Source organism: Halichoerus grypus, chromosome 10 (genome assembly GCF_964656455.1).
Source record: "Halichoerus grypus chromosome 10, mHalGry1.hap1.1, whole genome shotgun sequence".
NCBI classification, from domain to species: Eukaryota; Metazoa; Chordata; class Mammalia; order Carnivora; family Phocidae; genus Halichoerus; species Halichoerus grypus.
Window position 1 is genome coordinate 70,088,240 of NC_135721.1, and position 19,937 is coordinate 70,108,176.

Below are 19,937 nucleotides of genomic sequence, written 5' to 3' on the forward strand. Positions count from 1 at the left end.
ACTTGGGCTTGCAAGGTCAGCCTATCACTAGTGATCAGTGTAGACTGAAAACCTAGAGAAGGCTTCTTGAATATCCCTCTAACTACAAAACTCTCCAGGATCTGTTGTAACATGGTTTGGGGAGAGATGGGAGGACACCAGCCCCAATCTAATAACTGATACCGACCTTACCATGAAGGGGAATTGGAGTCTGATTTAAATTTTACCTCAAGATTAAAGAACCATAACATTTCTTCATGTTTCATCACATCTGATTCATTTATGCTTCGTAATGCTATCAATGAGGGCTTTTAAAAAAAGAAACCCCATTAAAACAACAAATGAAAGAAATATAAAATTGGATATTTGTATCTGCATCTGAATTATTGTTTTATTAAGTTCCATACAGTGAACTAAAAATTTGAGCAGCTCTGTACTGGACTATATTTAAAATAAAAATAAGTTTCACAATATGTAATATAGTCCCACTGATGTTTATGGTGTATCGAACTCAAGTTTTACCACTCTGCATCACCAATGGCTTTTGCAAATACATAGTCTCTCCCTCCAAAACACATAACACCATCTTTCAAATAGAATTTCCATTTGTTCTTGCTTCGATGAATCTGGAGGGAGAAAAATGGTCTAAATTAATTAATTTCATAAGTTAAAGGATCATTTACATTTCTTTGCACATCGTATGGGATTATTCTGACCCTAAATGGGAGTTCTTTAAAAATAAGACCTCCTCAAGATAGTTTATTCATTCATCCAGCAAATATTTGAGTTCCTATGAGTCAGGTATTGTTTTAGGCACTGTAGATATATCAGTTTAAAATATAAATATATACACACACACACACACACACACACACACACACATATATATACGTATATATATATTTTTATGTATTACTTTTTAAAAACTGGAAAAATTCCTGGCTTTGAATAGTTTATATTTTAGAAAGGATGGGGGGAACAGAAACCTAATAAATACCGAAATTATAAAGAATATTAAAAGATGCAAAGTGCTATGAAAACTAGAGCAGGAAAAGGAAGATCACAAATACAGAGGTGGGTTATAATTTTAAATAAGAAAGTCAGGGTGGGCCTGACTTATGAGGTAACATTTGAGCAAAGACTTAAAGAAGGTAAGGGATAAAGCCAGGAAGATATTAACCAGAGAGAGCATTCTAGGCAAAGGGAACAGAAGCACCAAAGTCCTAAGGAGGGGGATACCTGGATTGTTCAAGAACAACAAAGAGTTCAGTATGTCTACAAAGGAATAAACAGAAAAGATGTAGTTAATACTATCAGGAATGAAAAAAAGTGGAATTTCATTTTGAAGGAGAAAGTTAAAGTACTGAGCAAGGTCAGAAGATACAGTTTATTACCTATTAGATTCTACTGGCAGTTCCTTGGATTTAATAAATCAGTCTAAATACAGAGAAAATAAAAACTAGAAAATCCTACTACTTCAAGAGGTAAGAAATCATAAAATCATTGTTACCTCTGGATAAACCACAAGTGACTATTTAAAAACCTTAGATATGTATGATCTGAAATCAAGGATAAAAATTAAACCCAGATGTTTATTGCAAACAGTCAAGTCAAAGAAGAAAAACATGTGACCAATATTCAGATGCATTTTGTGAAGCATAAGAAAATACAAATGATAAACCCTTATTTGTATGGGGGGAAAGAAGTCCTAATAACAGAAAATTTCTTCTGAGTTTGACTCTCAAATTTATACTTGGACATATCTTAAAAAGTCCCTGAGAAAAAAAAAATTAATTAAAATAAATTAAAAAGTCCCTGAGAGTATTCAGAATCCTGAACTCAGCATAGGTGATAAAATCTGACCATAACTAGAGGAGAACAACTGTAACAGCAGCAACTCATCCTAGTAATTTTATTCTAGAAATAGTGCATAAATAGTACATTTATTCTAAAAATGCAACAATGGTTCAATATTAGGAATTTATAAAAACTGTATTACTAGACCTATGGAGATAAATCATATAATAATCTCCAATAATGTTGAGAAAGCATTAAATAAACTAAAGAATTTTACTTTTTTAACTCTAGAAGAATCAAAGACTGCATCATAAACACACACACACACACACACACACACACACACACACACACACACACACGTACCTAGCCTAAAAGCTGTCTTAGAGGTTAGTGGGGAACCCTAAAAGTATTCCCACTAAAATCAAGACATAGACAAGGATTATCCAAGTTTTTATTCTAGAGATCCGAGCCAATACAATTAGGTAAGAGAAAGTACAACTCAGTGGACGATGCAAGTAAACAAGAAGAAAGAAGTAGAGGGGCTCCTGAGTGATTCAGTCATTAAGTGTCTGCCTTCTGCTCAGCAGGGTCCTGGGATGGAGCCCCGCATCGGGCTCCCTGCTCCACAGGAAGCCTGCTCTCCCTCTCCCACTCCCCCTGCCTGTGTTCCCTCTCTCTCTATCTCTCTGTCAAATAAATAAATAAAATCTTTTTAAAAAAATAAAAATAAAATAAAAAGAAGAAAGAAGTAGAGGTACAGAAGTTGGAAAGGATAAAGATTTGCAGATGCAATGACTGCATGTCTGAAAATTCTAAGATAATCAAGTAAAAAATTACTAAATAATGGAGCACCTGGGTGGCTCAGTCAGTTTAGCATCCAACTTTTGGTTTTGGCTCAGGTTGTGATCTCACAGGTTGTGGGATCAAGTCCCATTGAGGCTCCACACTCAGCATGGAGTCTGCTTGAGATTCCCTCTGCCCCCTTCCCATACTCACTAGTGCGTGCACACACACTCTCTCTCAAATAAATCTTTTAAAATATTACTAAATAATAATTCAGTATTGATACAAAATTAATATGCACAAATCCATACCCTTCATTTACATAAGCACTGATTAGAAGATACAGTGAAAAAGCCCTTTTACCACAGCAACAAAAGAGATAAAATAGCTAGCAATAAATTTTTAAAATATTTGATCTACTGGCACCCTTCAACACTCTCTCCTCTTTTAAATATTTTCCTGACTTGGCTTCATGAAGAAGTACTAACTTTACCAGATATTAAAAACCTTAATAATTATATCAATGTAGTATAGGCCAATGGACAAACCAATACAACAAAAAAAATCAAGTAGACCCAAATATAGAAGTAAATGTAGTAGGTGATAAAGGAATCATTCTCTTATCAGTGTGGACAAAATAGACTTTTCAGTAAGTGATGTTAGGAAAATTGGGTAGCCGCCTGGAAAAGAAAAATGAAAGAAACCAAAGAAATACTACAAGAAAACATGAGTGAATCCCTTTAAAATCTTAAGAAAAAGCTTTCTATTCATGACTCAAAATCAGAAGCCATAAAAATTAAGGTTGACAAATATAACATCTGCATAATAGAAAGAAAAAGCACTGAAAGCAAACAACTGAGGAAAACTATTTCTGCATCTAAGGGCTAATCTCCCCCCAAACAATATAGAGCTCTTAGAAATTAGTAAATACACCAATAACCCAATCTTACAGAAAATAGACAAATATTATGAACAAGCAGTTCACATAAAAATAGAAATAGTCCTTAAACACATGAAAAGTTAAAAATTTCACCAAGACATCATTTTTCACTTTTTATAATAGCAGAGATTCAAATATTTTATTACACTCCCTTGGCAAGGCTGTAAGAAAAGCAGCACTCTCAAATACTGTAATGGGAATATATACTGGAATATAGTCTAGAAGAGCAATACCCAGTAATCCCACTTTCCTAAAGATTTTATTTTTAAGTAATCTCCACACCCAATGTGGGGCTTGAATTTACAATAACTCCAAAATCATCTGCTGGGGATTTTTTTAAATAGATATAACTGCACACATATGAAATGTCTTGTGGATGTGGTCATTCAATAGCAAATGACTGAAATATAACTCAAATATTCATCAGTTGGGGATCAGTGAAATAAATTTTAATAACTCTGCAACGGAAAATTACACAGCTATAAAAATATTAAGACAAAGATCTCCAAGATATATTGTCTTAAAAGACAAGGTGCAGAATACAGTGTTGACTATGCTATCTTTTAGGCTTGTACTTGAATAAAAAGACACTATAAATATATTAAGAAACTATTATAACTGGTTACATTTTTACACTCAAGGAAGAGACAGGGAGCTACTGGTAGGAAGCACAAACAGTGTAGGAGTAAGAACCAGACTTTTCATGGTATATCTTTTATAGTGTTTTGATTTTTTACCAGGCATGTATGCAGTGTCTATTTAGAAAACAAAGTGTGTGTATAGATAGATAGATAGATAGATAGATAGATAGATAGATAGATAGATAGGTAGATAGATACTGTTACACACCTAGCAATTACTCATTGTACCAGCATCTAACAGACAAAGCCAACTATGAATACGCAACTAAAGTTTGCTAACCTGTTACATGAAGATGCAACATATTCAAGTAGTTTTACATTCCACTATAGTGTCCAATTATGGCATAGAACACTCCCATCTATAGTTAAAGCTTGCATTTCACCATTAATCTCCCTATAATAGCATTATTACTTTAACCTTTATATTAATCTCAGACATTCTCTAAGCCTCTGAAATAACATGATTATATCCTTTAATTCTCCATTCAGCATGGTGACCAATGACCTTCATTTAACCCTTTTTCATGGCACATCTTAATATTTTCAAGTTTTTCCCCAATTGTTAACTTACAAATTTTAAAGGTAAATTCCATATGGCAATCAAAGCCAGATAAAATATATTAAAAAAAAAAAACACTTCTCAAAGTTTAATAACCATACAAATCACCTCAGGGTCTCGTTAAAATGCACATTCTGATTCCATACTCTGAGGTAAAACTCAAAAGTCTACATTTGTAACACTTTCCCAGGCAAACTGAAGATACTGGCCTTCAAAACACACTGACTAGGGGCGCCTGGGTGGCTCAGTCATTAAGCGTCTGCCTTCGGCTCAGGTCATGATCCCAGGGTCCTGGGATCGAGTCCCACATCGGGCTCCTTGCTCAGCGGGGAGCCTGCTTCTCCCTCTGCCACTCCCTGCCACTCTGCCTACTTGTGATTCCTCTCTCTCTCTGTGTCAAATAAATAAATAAAATCTTTAAAAAAAAAAAAAAAACACACTGACTAGTAAAGCTCTTAAAAGATTACTGAAAACTCTTTCAACTTACTTGAGTCTGGTTATATTAAGTGCTACCTGAAATGGGCCAACCAATGCCCAGAACTGGGAAGTTATTTTCTCATAAAAATCCACTGTTGGCAGTGGTCCCTTACATCCCACTTTGACCTTATAGATACATTTTCTTTGCTACCTATCTTCTAACTTCATCAGCCCTTTTTAAAAACAATTCAATGGCTCCCCAATGCCTTGACTTAAAATGTTTAGTACTGTTTTTAAAATATTCATCAGGGGTGCCTGGGTGGCTCAGTCATTAAGCGTCTGCCTTGGGCTTGGGTCATGGTCCCAGGGTCCTGTGATCAAGCCCTGATCGGACTCCCTGCTCCGCGGGAAGCCTGTGTCTCCCTCTCCCACTCCCCCTGCTTGTGTTCCTGCTCTTGCTATCTCTCTGTCAAATAAATAAATAAAAATCTTTAAAAATAAAAAAAAATATTCATCAGAGAGGACTCTCAGACAACTAGATTTGTTAACACTATACACCTACTATCACTCCTTCTACCTGCCCTGTAAGAAGCAAAAGACAATATATGAAAACACACTTTGAAAAATACAAAGCAGTATGTAATTAATTACAAGCTATTTCCCACAATGCAATACAACAAAGGATACTATATCCATAATGGTCTAGAAAATTCTCTGTGACTCTATGGAATGCATACATAACTTACTGCTTTATAGTGTTTTCTTCATAGAAGGCAATACACTGTTTATACGAAGCTAAAGTAAGTTTCAAACTAAGAATGGTCCTTTTTCTATTACCTATTCCTTCTTATGTTTATGTTTACCAGCATCTAAATTGCCATTTTCTATCTATATAAAATGTTATAGGAGGGAAAATGATCTTATTTTTAGAAAAAAAGGATTTATTTTTATAGCAATTCAAAACACCATCCTTTGTTTCTCCCGAGTATATTGGAATTGTTACCGAAAAAAAGGCAAAGATGTAAATCTGCATTAGTCATCAGGGAAATGCAAATCAAAATCACAATGGGATACCACTTCATACCAACTAGAATGGCTAGAATCAAAAAATCAGATAACAAGTGTTAGTGAGAACGTGGAGCAATCTAAACCCTCATACACTGCCGATAGGAATGGAAAATGGTAGAGCCACTTTGGTAAACAGTCTGGTACTTCCTCAAACTATTACCATGTAACCCTGGAATTTCACTCCTTGGTATATACCAAAGAGAAATGAAAATACATGTTCACACAAAAACCTGTACATGAATGTTTAAAGCAGCATTCTTCATAATAGCCAAAAAACGACAACAACCCAAATGTCCATCAACAGATGATTGGATAAACAAAATGCGGTACATCTATTCAATAGACTAGGATTCAGCAATTTAAAAAATGAAGAACTGTTACATGCTATGACATGGATGCATTTGAAACACTGTGTGAAGTAAAAGCAGGCAGGCACAGAAAAAACACACTTATTATATGATTCCTTTCATATGAAACTCCAGAATAGAGAAATCTAAAGAGACAGAAAGTAGATTAATGGTTTCTTAGGCCTCGGGTGGGGATGGGAGGAAATGGGGAGATATAGGAGTGAGAACTAAAGGGAAATAGTGTTTCTTTTTGAGGTGATTAAATGCTCTAAAATGGACTATGTTAATGGCTGCACATATCCATGAATATACAAAAACCACTGAATTGTACACTTTAAACGTGAGTTGTATAATATGTGAATTATATCTCAAAGCTGCTAAAAACAAAGTAAATATGCAGGAATTAAAGACAAAAGCTGAATATTCTACCACATAATCACAGATACAGTATTTAAAAAGAAGAAATGGCGGTATTCTCTTTTAGTTGTAAAATTAAATTGCTTCTAACTTAATCTCTAGGTTTGAAAACTGACACACCTTCAACTATCTGTTTAAGTGGGCCCCATGGAGCCCAGTGCAGGGCTTGAACTCAGGACCCTGAGATCAAGACCTGAGCTGAGATCAAAAGTTGGACACCTAACAGACTGAGCCACCCAGGTGCCCCTCAACTCTCTTTGTTGATCATTCTCTAATGTCCAAATAATCACCAAGTCCCATTGATTCTTCCATCTCTGACTCTTCCATGTTCCACATTGCCATCCTTATTCTGGGCTCTGGTTACTTCGTGTCTGCACTATCCCTGTTCTTACCATTTGCCTCTGCCTAATCAGCAAGTATAGCCAGTTTTAAAACCAATTAGTTTTCTCAGTAACATTTTCAGAATGCTAACGTCCTTCAAATCAAGTTTGAATTCTCCTACCAGGATTCTGGATTTTCCAGTCTGCTGCCAACTCTGTCCCCAACCCAGCCTCATTTCCTAATAAATCCAAAAGAAGAATACTTCATTTAAGGCAGAGCTGTCTCTTCACTGCCTCCTTGTACATTCTACATGCATTCATTTCTCTGTCTTGTATTAAGCTGTTCTACTCAAAATGTCTACTCTCCACACTTATCTATATCTTACAAATCATTTAAGACCTATTTCAAAGCCCCACATCACCCATGAAGGATTTGTGGAGAACTCCAACTACAAATGATTTCTTGTATTTCCTAGCTACTTTTTGGACTCACTGTCTGTGCCACATATCTTAGCATTTGATTTACGTGCCACTCATCTTAGCATTTGATTTATATGCCATGTATTTTAGCATTTGATTTGCCTGTCACAGATTTTAGCTTCTGATTTACCTACCATCTTATTGTATGCCATTCTTTTATTACATACAGAAACATCTTGTTTTAATAAGATTGTCACCTCCTTTAGATAAGAACTATCACTTTTTTGGTATCACTGAGAACACACAACACAGTGTTAGATATAAAATATACATAACTAGCTTTTTCAAGATTAACTATGAACTGTAGTTCACCATAATTGTCCATAATTTTACATACCTTTCTACCATAAATGCAATTAATAAACCCACAGTTTAAAAGGTGAATACAGTACCTTGTCATACTGGCAGACGATTACATTATCCGTGTCAAACAGGTCTGGCACATCCTGCTCACTAACATCATCTCCAGAATTTAAAGGGTCCTAAAGATGAAATATGGTCACATTAAGGAATTTCACGATGCTCTGAATTTTTTAAAGACAAAGATACATATAGAAATAAAGGAACTTGGTGGGGTGCCTGGGTGGCTCAGTCAGTTAAGTGTCTGCCTTCAGGTCACGATCTCAGGGTCCTGGGATCGACCCCCACACGGGGCTTCCTGCTCACAGGGAATCTGCTTCTCCCTCTACTCCCTGCTTGTGCTTTCTCGCGTGTGCTCTCTCTCGCGCGCGCTCTCTCTCGCGCGCGAATAAATAAATAAAATCTTTAAAAAAAAAAAAAAAAGAAAAAGAAAAGAAAGGAAGGAAGGATCAAACGAACAAACTTGGAAAGAGAATAGTATTTTACTTAAAAAGTCAAATAACTTGAGCTTGAATCCCAGGTTGGACATTTAGTAACTACAAGATTGACCTTCATCAATTTACTAAAACTCTTCATATCTCAGTTTTCTCATCTGTTAAATGAGGACAGTAATAAGACCCATAGGGCGGTGGGAATGTTAAATAACATAAAGCAAGTAAGACTTAATGTGATACCTGGCACATCTGTAAGGCCACCATAAGTGATAGTACTACTTACTACATTCCACAAAAATTTACTGCATTTATTAGAATCAGAGCAGATACTGTATGCTTCTAACCTGCCTGCCTTCTGTACCTCCACTCCTGGCCTCTAAACCTCCCACTATCTCTAGTTAAGACCAACAAATATAGTAGCCAATTCCCAAATACTTAATACTGCTTGAATTACAGTTTAAGATTAAAAGTTTAAATACAAGGGTACAAATAAGTCTCATTTTAAAAGACTAAAGACAGGGTTAATCTTAATTGTGATTCCTCTTGATTAAAGTATGTTAAAGAACCAAGTATATGAGAAGTATATTAAAGTACAAATGCTATAAATTTAATTTTTTAAAAAAAAAGTTTCAGCTCAAAAGTGATCCTCACCTCTTCTACAACGTCTATTTGAGGATCTTCATTATCACTACTGTTGGCAGTTGAATCTTCATTTGATATACTGTCAGCTTCTTCTTCAAGTAACTTCAGGTCTCCTGCATTAATAATCCCTAGAAATTCGCTCTCATCTACATCTCTTGTACTTCCTATTTCGTCATTGGAAGATGTATCACCAGTTCCATCTATTTGAATTATTTCATTAATATCATCATCAGTTACCTGAATGCTTAAATCCATCTGAGAATTAGAATCCTAGAAAGAAATGCAATAAAGTTTTTCAAGTCAAAAAGGTGTATAATACATTTTATCACACAAAATATAAAGTTAAACATTTCACAAGTGATCTTAAAATATACTTCTTTTCTATATTTCTTTTCTTTCCTATGTATGTTCCCTAATTTTGTATTTTAGAACAATCCCAGCATTTCTGTGCAAAATGGGGTAAGCTTTAAACCATAAATAAAGTAAACCCACTTACACTCATACATAGACAACAAATGAGTTTACTAGTTTCAGGTAGTAACTGTCCGTTTTTATATATACCACCTTAAATTTATACAGTACTTGTTAGGTTTTAACTCTTTCATTTTATTTTAAACAATAATTCAATGAAGCAGAAAGTAAAGTGATATCATGCTCAATGGATAAATAAAAAACAAAAGATTGTACTAGCTGAAATAAACCAAGCACAAAAGAACAGAAAGAAATCAAAACTGAAAAAAGTGAAAAGAGAAACAGACAAATCTATAATTATAGTTGGATAATTCAACATTCCTCTCACAGTGAACAATAGAGAAAGTAGACTGAAATTTAGTAAGGATGTAAAAGACCTGAAAAACACAATCAAACAATTTAACCTAATTGACATTTACAGAATACTCCATCCCAAAATAGCAAAAGGCACACTTTTTTAAAGAGCACACATAATGTTCACCAAGATGGACCATATTCTGGGCTCTAAAACAAATCCTGACAAATTTAACACACACAAAGTATGTTCTCTAATCACAAAGGAATTAAACCAGAAATCAGTAACAGAAAGATCTGGAAAATCCTCTAATATTTAAAAATTAACACATTTCTAAACACCCATGGATCAAAGAGTAAGTCATGAGGGAAAGCAGAACATAATTTTAATTGAATGCAAACAAAAACATAACATTTCAAAACTTGTAAAATGTAGCTAAAGCAGTGCCTAGAGGGAAATTTACAGCATTACATGATTATATTCAAAAGGAATCAAGTTTCAAATCAATGACCTAAAATTCTACCATAAGAAACTAAAAAGAGAAGACTGAATTAAGCTCCTGGCAAAAGAGAAAACAATAAAAAGAGAAATAAATGAAATTGAGAACAGGAAAAAATTGAGAAAGTTAGACCAAAAGTTCATTCTTTAAAAAGATCAATAAAATTGATAAGCCTCTAGCCAGACTGACAAAGAAAAAAAGAGAAAGAAAAAAAACAAACACTATCAGGGATTAAAGAAGGGGTGTTGCCATAGATTCTGAAGATATTAAAAGGATAAGGAAATTGTCTTCAGCCATTTGAGCTGCTATAACAAAGTAACACAGACTAGGTAGCTTATAAACAATGGAAATTAACTTCTCACAGTTTTAGAAGCTGGGAAGTTCAAGATCAAATCACCAGCAGAACCAGTATCTGGTGAGAGCCCACTTTCTGGTTCACAGGCAGTGCCTTCTCACTGTGTCTTCAATGTCAGAGAGGCTAGAGAATTCTGTAGGGTCTCTTTTATAAGGCAATTAGTCCCACTCATAAGGGTTCCACTCTGACCTAATCACTGCCAAAGACCCAACCTCCTAACTACCATCATCTTTGGGGGTTAGGATTTCAACATATGAATTGGGGGGCAGAACAACACAAACATTCAGACTGATATAAGTCAGTTTACAAAAATTGTGTAGTAGCAATAAATGATTGGAAACTGAAATATAAAAACAGCACTAATTAATTTAAATATTTACCTCAAATTTTAGAGAAGTTTCCAAAAGTTGCCCCATTGGATTTAAGTTTTGTGGGTTTTTTAATTTTTTTAAAAATTCTACTCAGCATCTAGTGTACTATTGGTCTCAGGAGTAGAATTTAGTGATTCATCACTTACTTATAATACCGAGTGCTCATCATAAAAAAGTTGTCCAGTTTTTAATAGTCTGCATATCCAGTAAATGGGAAGAAGTCTAATGAGCACTTGACCTCCTTGAAGAGATGAAGGGCTGCCTCCTCTGTGGAGAGGGAAGCTCTCTGAGAAGCTATGCTCATGCGATTGTAGTGCATGCTTTCCATCCTAATGGAAACTAGGAAATGCAGGAAAGTGTGATAAGGAAAACAGGAGCAGGTGAGTGTGGAAATTAGCGGACTTTTACCCCCCAAAAGTCTTTAAAAACAGACTACCTTGAGTTAGGGGTGTGATTTCTGGGTTATATATGAAAAGAGGTGTCTTATAACTAACACCGTGAAACCAACAAGGGAATATTCTTCACTTCCCTGTGACTCTAGGCATAGTTGCAAGAATGCTGCTTAAGAATGTCCACAAAAGCCAAACTGTGGAAGGAGCCGAGATGCCCTTAAACAGATGAATGGATTAAGATGTGGTCCATATATAAAATGGAATATTATTCAGCCCTCAAAAGGATGAATACCGACCTTTTGCATCAACATGGATGGAACTGGAGGGGATTATGCTAAGTGAAGTAAGTCAAGCAGAGAAAGACAATTCTCATATGGTTTCACTCATATATGGAACATAAGCAATAGCACGGAGGACCATAGGGGAAGGGAGGGAAATCTGAAGGGGGAGAAATCAGAGAGGAAGATGAACCATGAAAGACTATGGACCCCGGGAAACAAACTGAGGTTCTCAGTGGGGAGGGGGGTTGGGGGGGAGGGGTTTTAAGGAGGGCATGTGTTATGATGTGAACTGTGTGTTATGTGTAACTGATGAATCATTGAACACTACATCAAAAACTATACAGTGGCTAACTGGAAAAAAAAAAAAAAAAGAAGCACAAGACTGTCCCAAAAGTTAAAATGCAGAGGTGAGGTTGGGGGTGGTAATCCATTAAAATCAGACCTAGTTCGTACAGTTTTGAGTGTTCTGTGAGTGTCTATGTGAATATCTAGCACAATGCCTACTTTACAGAAACAATAAATGGTCATTGGTGCAAAACAAATAATAAAAAATTTAGAAATTTAAAAAAATAAAAACAGCACTAATTAAAGAAGCAACAGAAAAGAAACTCATCACATACTAGAGATCCTCAATAAGGTAACAAGCAGATTTCTCAGCAGAAACTTTGAAGGCCAGAAGGCAGTGGGATGATATATATTTAAAGTATTGAAGGAAAAGATTGTCAACTGGGAATTCTATATCTGGCAAAACTGTCCTGTAAAAATGAGTGAAAAATTAAAGGATTCTAAGATAAAGGCTGAAGGAGCTTATTACCACTGAACCTGTCCTACAAGACTCCCTAAGGGGAGTCTTTTAATTAAAATGAAAGGAAACCAGAAAATAACTCAAAGCCATACAAAAATATAAAGTTTTCTTTTAAAAATACATAAAGAAATATAAAAACTGACATTATAATTTTGTTTGTAATTCTCCTTCTTATTCCTGTACAAGATTTAAAAGACAAAAGCATAAAAACATTTATAATTATAAATCTATAATAAGGGGAACACAATTATAAAGATGTAATTTGGGATATCATTAACAAAGTAAGGAAGGGCAGAGCTGAAGAGTAGCAGAATTTTTATAGGAGACTGCAGTTAAGTTGGTATCACTTCAAGACTATAATAACTTGAAGATGCCACAAGTAATCCCCATGGTAACCAAAAAGAAAATATCTATAGAATATACACAAACGGATATGAAAAGGGAATCGAAATGTGTCACTACAAGAAAATCAACTAAACACAAAGGAAGGCAATAAGGGAGGAAATGTGGCTCAAAAAAGCTAAAAGACACAGAGAAGGAGAAGGAAAGATGGCGGAGGAGTAGGGGACCCTATTTCAACTGGTCCCCGGAATTGAGCTGGATATCTACCAGACCACTCTGAGCACCCACGAAACCAGCCTGAGATGTAAGAAGATCTGGATCTCTACAAGCACAATATCGCAGGCAGTTGGTTTCGAGGTACGAAGTGGGGAGCCCTGATTCTGCAGGCAGATATTGGAGGATAAACAGCAGCGGGAGGGTGCCTGGCCGTGGGGATCCTACATCGCAGGTGAGCGACAGCCTCGTGCGCTGGGGACGGGGCGCAGACTTGCAGACCGGTAGGTAGGGGCGGGGAAAGGACTCTAGGGCAGCACCCGGGGCAGAAACCGGGAGCGGTGGAGTCACGCGGGCGAACTGGGAGCGGCTGGCAGTTCTAGAAGCACAAAGGGCAAAGACGTGCCCCGACCTGGAGGCAGGACTGGGGGCGCTGCGGAGGGGCGCACAACCCAGGATGCTGCAGTTTATAGCAGCACGGACAGAAATGGAGACAGTGTGGCCTGGAGAGCTCACTGAAGAACAGACTGTGGTCTCTGCTCTGAGGCAGAGGGTTGGAAACAGTCTCTTCTGCTCTGACTTGCGGAAGAGATGTGGAAAGCCTCCAGGGAAAGCCGCCAGAGAACAAAAGCCCCAAAAACTGATTCCCACTGAGCCCATCTCCCGCCACAGGGGGGCAGGGCAACTCCGCCCAAACAGGGTTGCCTGAGTAACAGCACGGCAGGCCCCTCCCCCAGAAGACAGGCTGGGAAAACAAGAGGCCAGCAACCCTAAGGTCCCAAGAAAACAGGTGCATCTTGCTTGGGTTCTGGTCAATAATTTGGACTCTATACGTTCCCTCAAACACCCATCAACAGAATGACTAGGAGGAGGAACCCCCAAAATAGAAAAGACTCAGAGATTATGACTTATGCCGCAGATTTACAAATGGATGCAGATATAACCAAGATGTCAGAGATGGAATTCAGGCTAGCAATTGTGAAGACAATGGCTAGAATGGAGAAATCAATTAATGGCAACATAGAGTCTCTAAGGGCAGAAATGAAAGGTGAACTGGCAGAACTTAAAAATGCTATCAATGAGATCCAATCCAATCTAGATAATCTAACAGCTAGGGTAAGTGAGGCAGAAGAACGAATAAGCGACCTGGAAGACAATATAATAGATAAAAAGGGAAAAGAGGAGGCCAGGGAAAAACAACTCAGAATCCATGAAAATACAATCAGAGAAATAAGTGACACCATGAAGAGTTCCAATGTCAGAATCATTGGAATCCCGGAGGGAGTGGAGAGAGAGAGAGGACTAGAAGATGTATTTGAGCAAATTGTAGCTGAGAACTTCCTTAATCTGGGGAATGAAACAAACATTCGAGTCCTAGAGGCAGAGAGGACCCCTCCTAAGATCAAGGAAAACAGGCCAACACCCCGGCATGTAATAGTAAAACTTGCAAATCTTAGAACCAAGGAAACCATCTTAAGGGCAGTTAGGGGGAAGAGATTCCTTACGTACAGAGGGAGGAACATCAGAATAACGTCAGACCTATCCACAGAGACCTGGCAAGCCAGAAAGGCCTGGCAAGACATATTCAGGGTACTAAATGAGAAGAACATGCAGCCAAGAATACTTTACTGGCAAGGCTGTCATTTAGAATGGATGGAGAGATGCAGAGCTTCCAAGACCGGCAGAAACTGAAAGAGTATGTGACCACTAAGCCGGCCCTGCAAGAAATATTAAGGGGGGTTTCTATAAAAGGAGAAAGACCCCAAGAGTGATATACAACAGAAATTTACAGGGACAATCTATAAAAACAACGTCTTCACAGGCAACATGATGACAATTAATTCATATCTTTCAATAATCACTCTCAACGTGAATGGCCTAAATGCTCCCATAAAACGGCACAGGGTTGCAGATTGGATAAAAAGACAGGACCCATCCATATGCTGCCTACAAGAGACTCATTTTGAACCTAAAGATACATCCAGACTGAAAGTGAAGGGATGGAGATCCATCTTCCATGCCAGCGGACCTCAAAAGAAAGCTGGGGTAGCAATGCTTATATCAGACGAATTAGATTTTAAACTAAAGTCTGTAATGAGAGACACAGAAGGGCACTATATCATTCTTAAAGGGTCTATCCAACAAGAAGATCTAACAATTGTAAATATCTATGCCCCCAGCATGGGAGCAGCCATCTACATAAGCCAACTATTAACCAAAATAAAGAGTCATATTGATAACAATACGTTAATTGTAGAAGACCTCAATACTCCACTCTCAGCAATGGACAGATCATCTAAGCAGAAAATCAACAAGGAAACAAGAGCTTTGAATGATACATTGGACCAGATGGACCTCATAGATATTTACAGAACATTCCACCCTAAAACAACAGAATACTCATTCTTCTCGAGCACACATGGAACTTTCTCCAGAATAGACCACATACTGGGTCACAAATCAGGTCTCAACCGATACCAAAAGACTGAGATTATTCCCTGCATATTCTCAGACCACAATGCTTTAAAACTGGAACTCAATCACAAGAAAAAATTTGGCAGAAATTCAAACACTTGGAAGCTAAAGACCACTCTGCTCAAGAATGTTTGGGTCAACCAGGAAATCAAAGAAGAACTTAAACAATTCATGGAAATCAATGAGAACGAAAACACATCGGTCCAAAACCTATGGGATACTGCAAAGGTGGTCCTAAGGGGGAAATACATAGCCATCCAAGCCTCACTCAAAAAAATAGAAAAACCCCGAATTCACCAACTAACTCTACACCTTAAAGAACTAGAGAAAAAGCAACAAACGATGCCTAAGCTACGCATTAGAAGAGAAATAATTAAAATTAGAGCAGAAATCAATGAATTAGAAACCAGAAACACAGTAGATCAGATCAACGAAACTAGAAGTTGGTTCTTTGAAAGAATTAATAAGATCGATAAACCACTGGCCAGACTTATCCAAAAGAAAAGAGAAAGGACCCAAATTAATAAAATTATGAATGAAAGGGGAGAGATCACGACTAACACCAAGGAAATAAAAACAATTATTAGAAATGATTATCAACAACTATATGCCAATAAACTGAGCAATCTGGATGAAATGGAGGCCTTCCTAGAAACCTATAAGCTGCCAAGACTGAAACAGGAAGAAATTGACAACCTGTATAGGCCAATAACCAGTAATGAGATTGAAGCAGTGATCAAAAACCTCCCAAAAAACAAGAGTCCAGGGCCTGATGGATTCCCTGGGGAATTCTACCAAACATTCAAAGAAGAAATAATACCTATTCTACTAAAGCTGTTTCAAAAAATAGAAACAGAAGGAAAACTTCCAAACGCATTCTATGAGGCCAGCATTACCTTAATCCCCAAACCAGGCAAAGACCCCATCAAAAAGGAGAATTTCAGACCAATATCCCTGATGAATATGGATTCCAAAATCCTCAACAAAATCCTAGGTAATAGGATCCAACAATACATTAAAAGGATCATCCACCACGACCAAGTGGGATTTATCCCCAGGATGCAAGGGTGGTTCAACATTCGCAAATCAATCAATGTGACAGAACACATTAAGAAGAGGAGGGAGAAGAACCACATGGTCCTCTCAATTGATGCAGAAAAAGCATTTGACAAAATACAACATCCTTTCCTGATTAAAACTCTTCAGAGTATAGGGATAGAGGGAACATTCCTCAAGTTCATAAAATCCATCTATGAAAAACCCACAGTGAATATCATCCTCAATGGGGAAAAGCTGAGAGCCTTTCCCTTAAGATCAGGAACACGTCAAGGATGCCCACTCTCACCACTATTGTTCAACATAGTACTAGAAGTCCTAGCAACAGCAATCAGACAACAAAAAGAAATAAAAGGTATTCAAATTGGCAAAGAAGAAGTCAAACTCTCTCTTTTCACAGATGACGTGATACTTTATGTGGAAAACCCAAAGACTCCACCCCCAAATTACTAGAAGTCATACAGCAATTCAGTAATGTGGCAGGATACAAAATCAATGCACAGAAATCAATTGCTTTCTTATACACTAACAATGCAACTGTAGAAAGAGAAATTAGAGAAACGATTCCATTTACAATAGCACCAAAAACCATAAGATACCTCGGAATAAACCTAACCAAAGAGGTAAAGGATCTATACTCTAGGAACTACAGAACACTCATGAAAGAAATTGAAGAAGACCCAAAAAGATGGAAAAATATTCCATGCTCATGGATCGGAAGAATAAACATTGGTAAAATGTCTATGCCACCCAGAGCAATCTATACCTTCAATGCCATCCCAATCAAAATTCCAATGACATTTTTCAAAGTGCTGAAACAAACAATCCTAAAATTTGTATGGAATCAGAAAAGACCCCGAATCGCCAAGGAAATGTTGAAAAAGAAAAACAAAGCTGGGGGCATCACGTTGCCCGATTTCAAGCTATATTACAAAGCTGTGATCACCAAGACAGCATGGTACTGGCACAAAAACAGACATACAGACCAATGGAACAGAATAGAGAACCCAGATATGGACCCTCAACTCTACGGTCAAATAATCTTTGACAAAGCAGGAAAAAACATGCAATGGAAAAAAGACAGTCTCTTCGATAAACGGTGCTGGGAAAGCTGGACAGCCACATGCAGAAGAATGAAACTCGACCATTCTCTAACACCATTCACAAAGATAAACTCAAAGTGGATGAAAGACCTCAATGTGAGACAGGAATCCATCAAAATCCTAGAGGAGAACATAGGCAGTAACCTCTTTGACATCGGCCACAGCAACTTCTTTCAAGATACATCTCCAAAAGCTAGTGAAACAAAAGCAAAAATGAACTTTTGGGACTTCATCAAGATAAAAAGCTTCTGCACAGCAAAGGAAACAGTCAACAAAACAAAGAGGCAACCCACAGAATGGGAGAAGATATTTGCAAATGACACTACAGATAAAGGGCTGGTATCCAAGATCTATAAAGAACTTCTCAAACTCAACACCCAAAAAACAAATAATCAAGTCAAAAAGTGGGCAGAAGATATGAAAAGACACTTCTCTGAAGAAGACATACAAATGGCTAACAGACACATGAAAAAATGTTCATCATCATTAGCCATCAGGGAAATTCAAATCAAAACCACATTGAGATACCACCTTACACCAGTTAGAATGGCAAAAATGGACAGGGAGAGAAACAAAAAATGTTGGAGAGGTTGTGGAGAAAGGGGAACCCTCTTACACTGTTGGTGGGAATGCAAGTTGGTACAGCCACTTTGGAAAACAGTGCGGAGGTGCCTCAAAAATTTAAAAATAGAGCTACCCTATGACCCAGCAATTGCACTCCTGGGTATTTACCCCAAAGACACAGATGTAGTGAAAAGAAGGGCCATATGCACCCCAATGTTCATAGCAGCAATGTCCGCAATAGCCAAACTGTGGAGAGAGCCGAGATGCCCTTCAACAGATGAATGGATAAAGAAGATGTGGTCCATATATACAATGGAATATTACTCAGCCATCAGAAAGGATGAATACCCAACTTTTACATCAACATGGATGGGACTGGAGGAGATTATGCTAAGTGAAATAAGTCAAGCAGAGAAAGTCAATTATCATATGGTTTCACTTATTTGTGGAACATAAGGAATAACATGGAGGACATTAGGAGAAGGGAGGGAAAAATGAGGGGGGGTGGGAATTGGAGGGAGAGATGAACCATGAGAGACTATGGACTCTGAGAAACAAACAGGGTTTTGCGGGGGGGGATTTGTTAGCCCAGTGATGGGTATTAAGGAGGGCACGTACTGCATGGAACACTGGGTGTTATACGAAAACAATGGATCGTGGATCACCACATCAAAAACCAATGATGTATTGTATGGTGACTAACATAACATAACAAAGTTTAAAAAATAAAAGTAAAAGACAGAGAAAACAAGTAACAAAATGACAAAAGTCCTACCCTATAAGTAATTACTTTAAAGGTAAATGGATTAAACTCCTCATCAAAAGATGCAAATTGGCAGAATGGATAAAAAAACAGGATCTAACTATATGTTGTTTACAAGAGACTCACTTTAAATCTAAGGATACACATAGGTTGAAAGTAAAAGGATGGAAAAAGATACTTCATGCAAACAGCAACCAAAGAATTAGGATACGCTACTATCAGACAAAATAGACTAAGTCAAACACCTTAGAAGAAACAAAGGAAAACATCATACAATCAAAAAAAGAATCAATTCACTAAGAAGATTTAACAATTATAAACATATCAGCACCAAATTTAATAGCTCCTAAATACATGTAACATTGACAGAATTTGAGAAATAGCTAGCTTTACGATAATAGTATGAAACTTCAATACCCCACTTTCAATAATGAATAGAACCAGACAAAATATCAATAAGGAAATAAAGAAGTTGAATATTATAGGCTAGTTGGACCTAACAGACATATACAAAGCATGCCACCCAACAACAGCAGGATACACATTATTCTCAAGTGCACACAGAACATTGACAGAATTTGAGAAATAGGTAGCTTTACGATAATGGTATGAAACTTCAATACCCCATTTTCAATAATGAATAGAACCAGATAAAATATCAATAAGGAAATAAAGAACTTGAATATTATATTCAATATAATACTGAACAGACATATAAAAACACATACACAGACATATACAAATATGCCATCCAACAATAGCAGG

General features: G+C 37.0%; 1 protein-coding gene across 1 annotated transcript in view; it reads right to left on the minus strand.

The window, feature by feature from the left end:
• Positions 1-342: 342 nt before the first annotated feature.
• The window catches only part of GTF2A1L (general transcription factor IIA subunit 1 like), a 49,704-nt gene continuing 30,109 nt past the window's right edge, over positions 343-19,937 (minus strand). Inside the window, exons 7-9 of the mRNA XM_036069222.2 lie at positions 9,197-9,457; positions 8,144-8,233; positions 343-605 (exon numbers count right to left, since the gene is read on the minus strand). Coding sequence (XP_035925115.1) covers positions 498-605; positions 8,144-8,233; positions 9,197-9,457 — 459 coding nt within the window. The 3' untranslated portion in view covers positions 343-497. The remainder of the gene's footprint in view (positions 606-8,143; positions 8,234-9,196; positions 9,458-19,937) is intronic.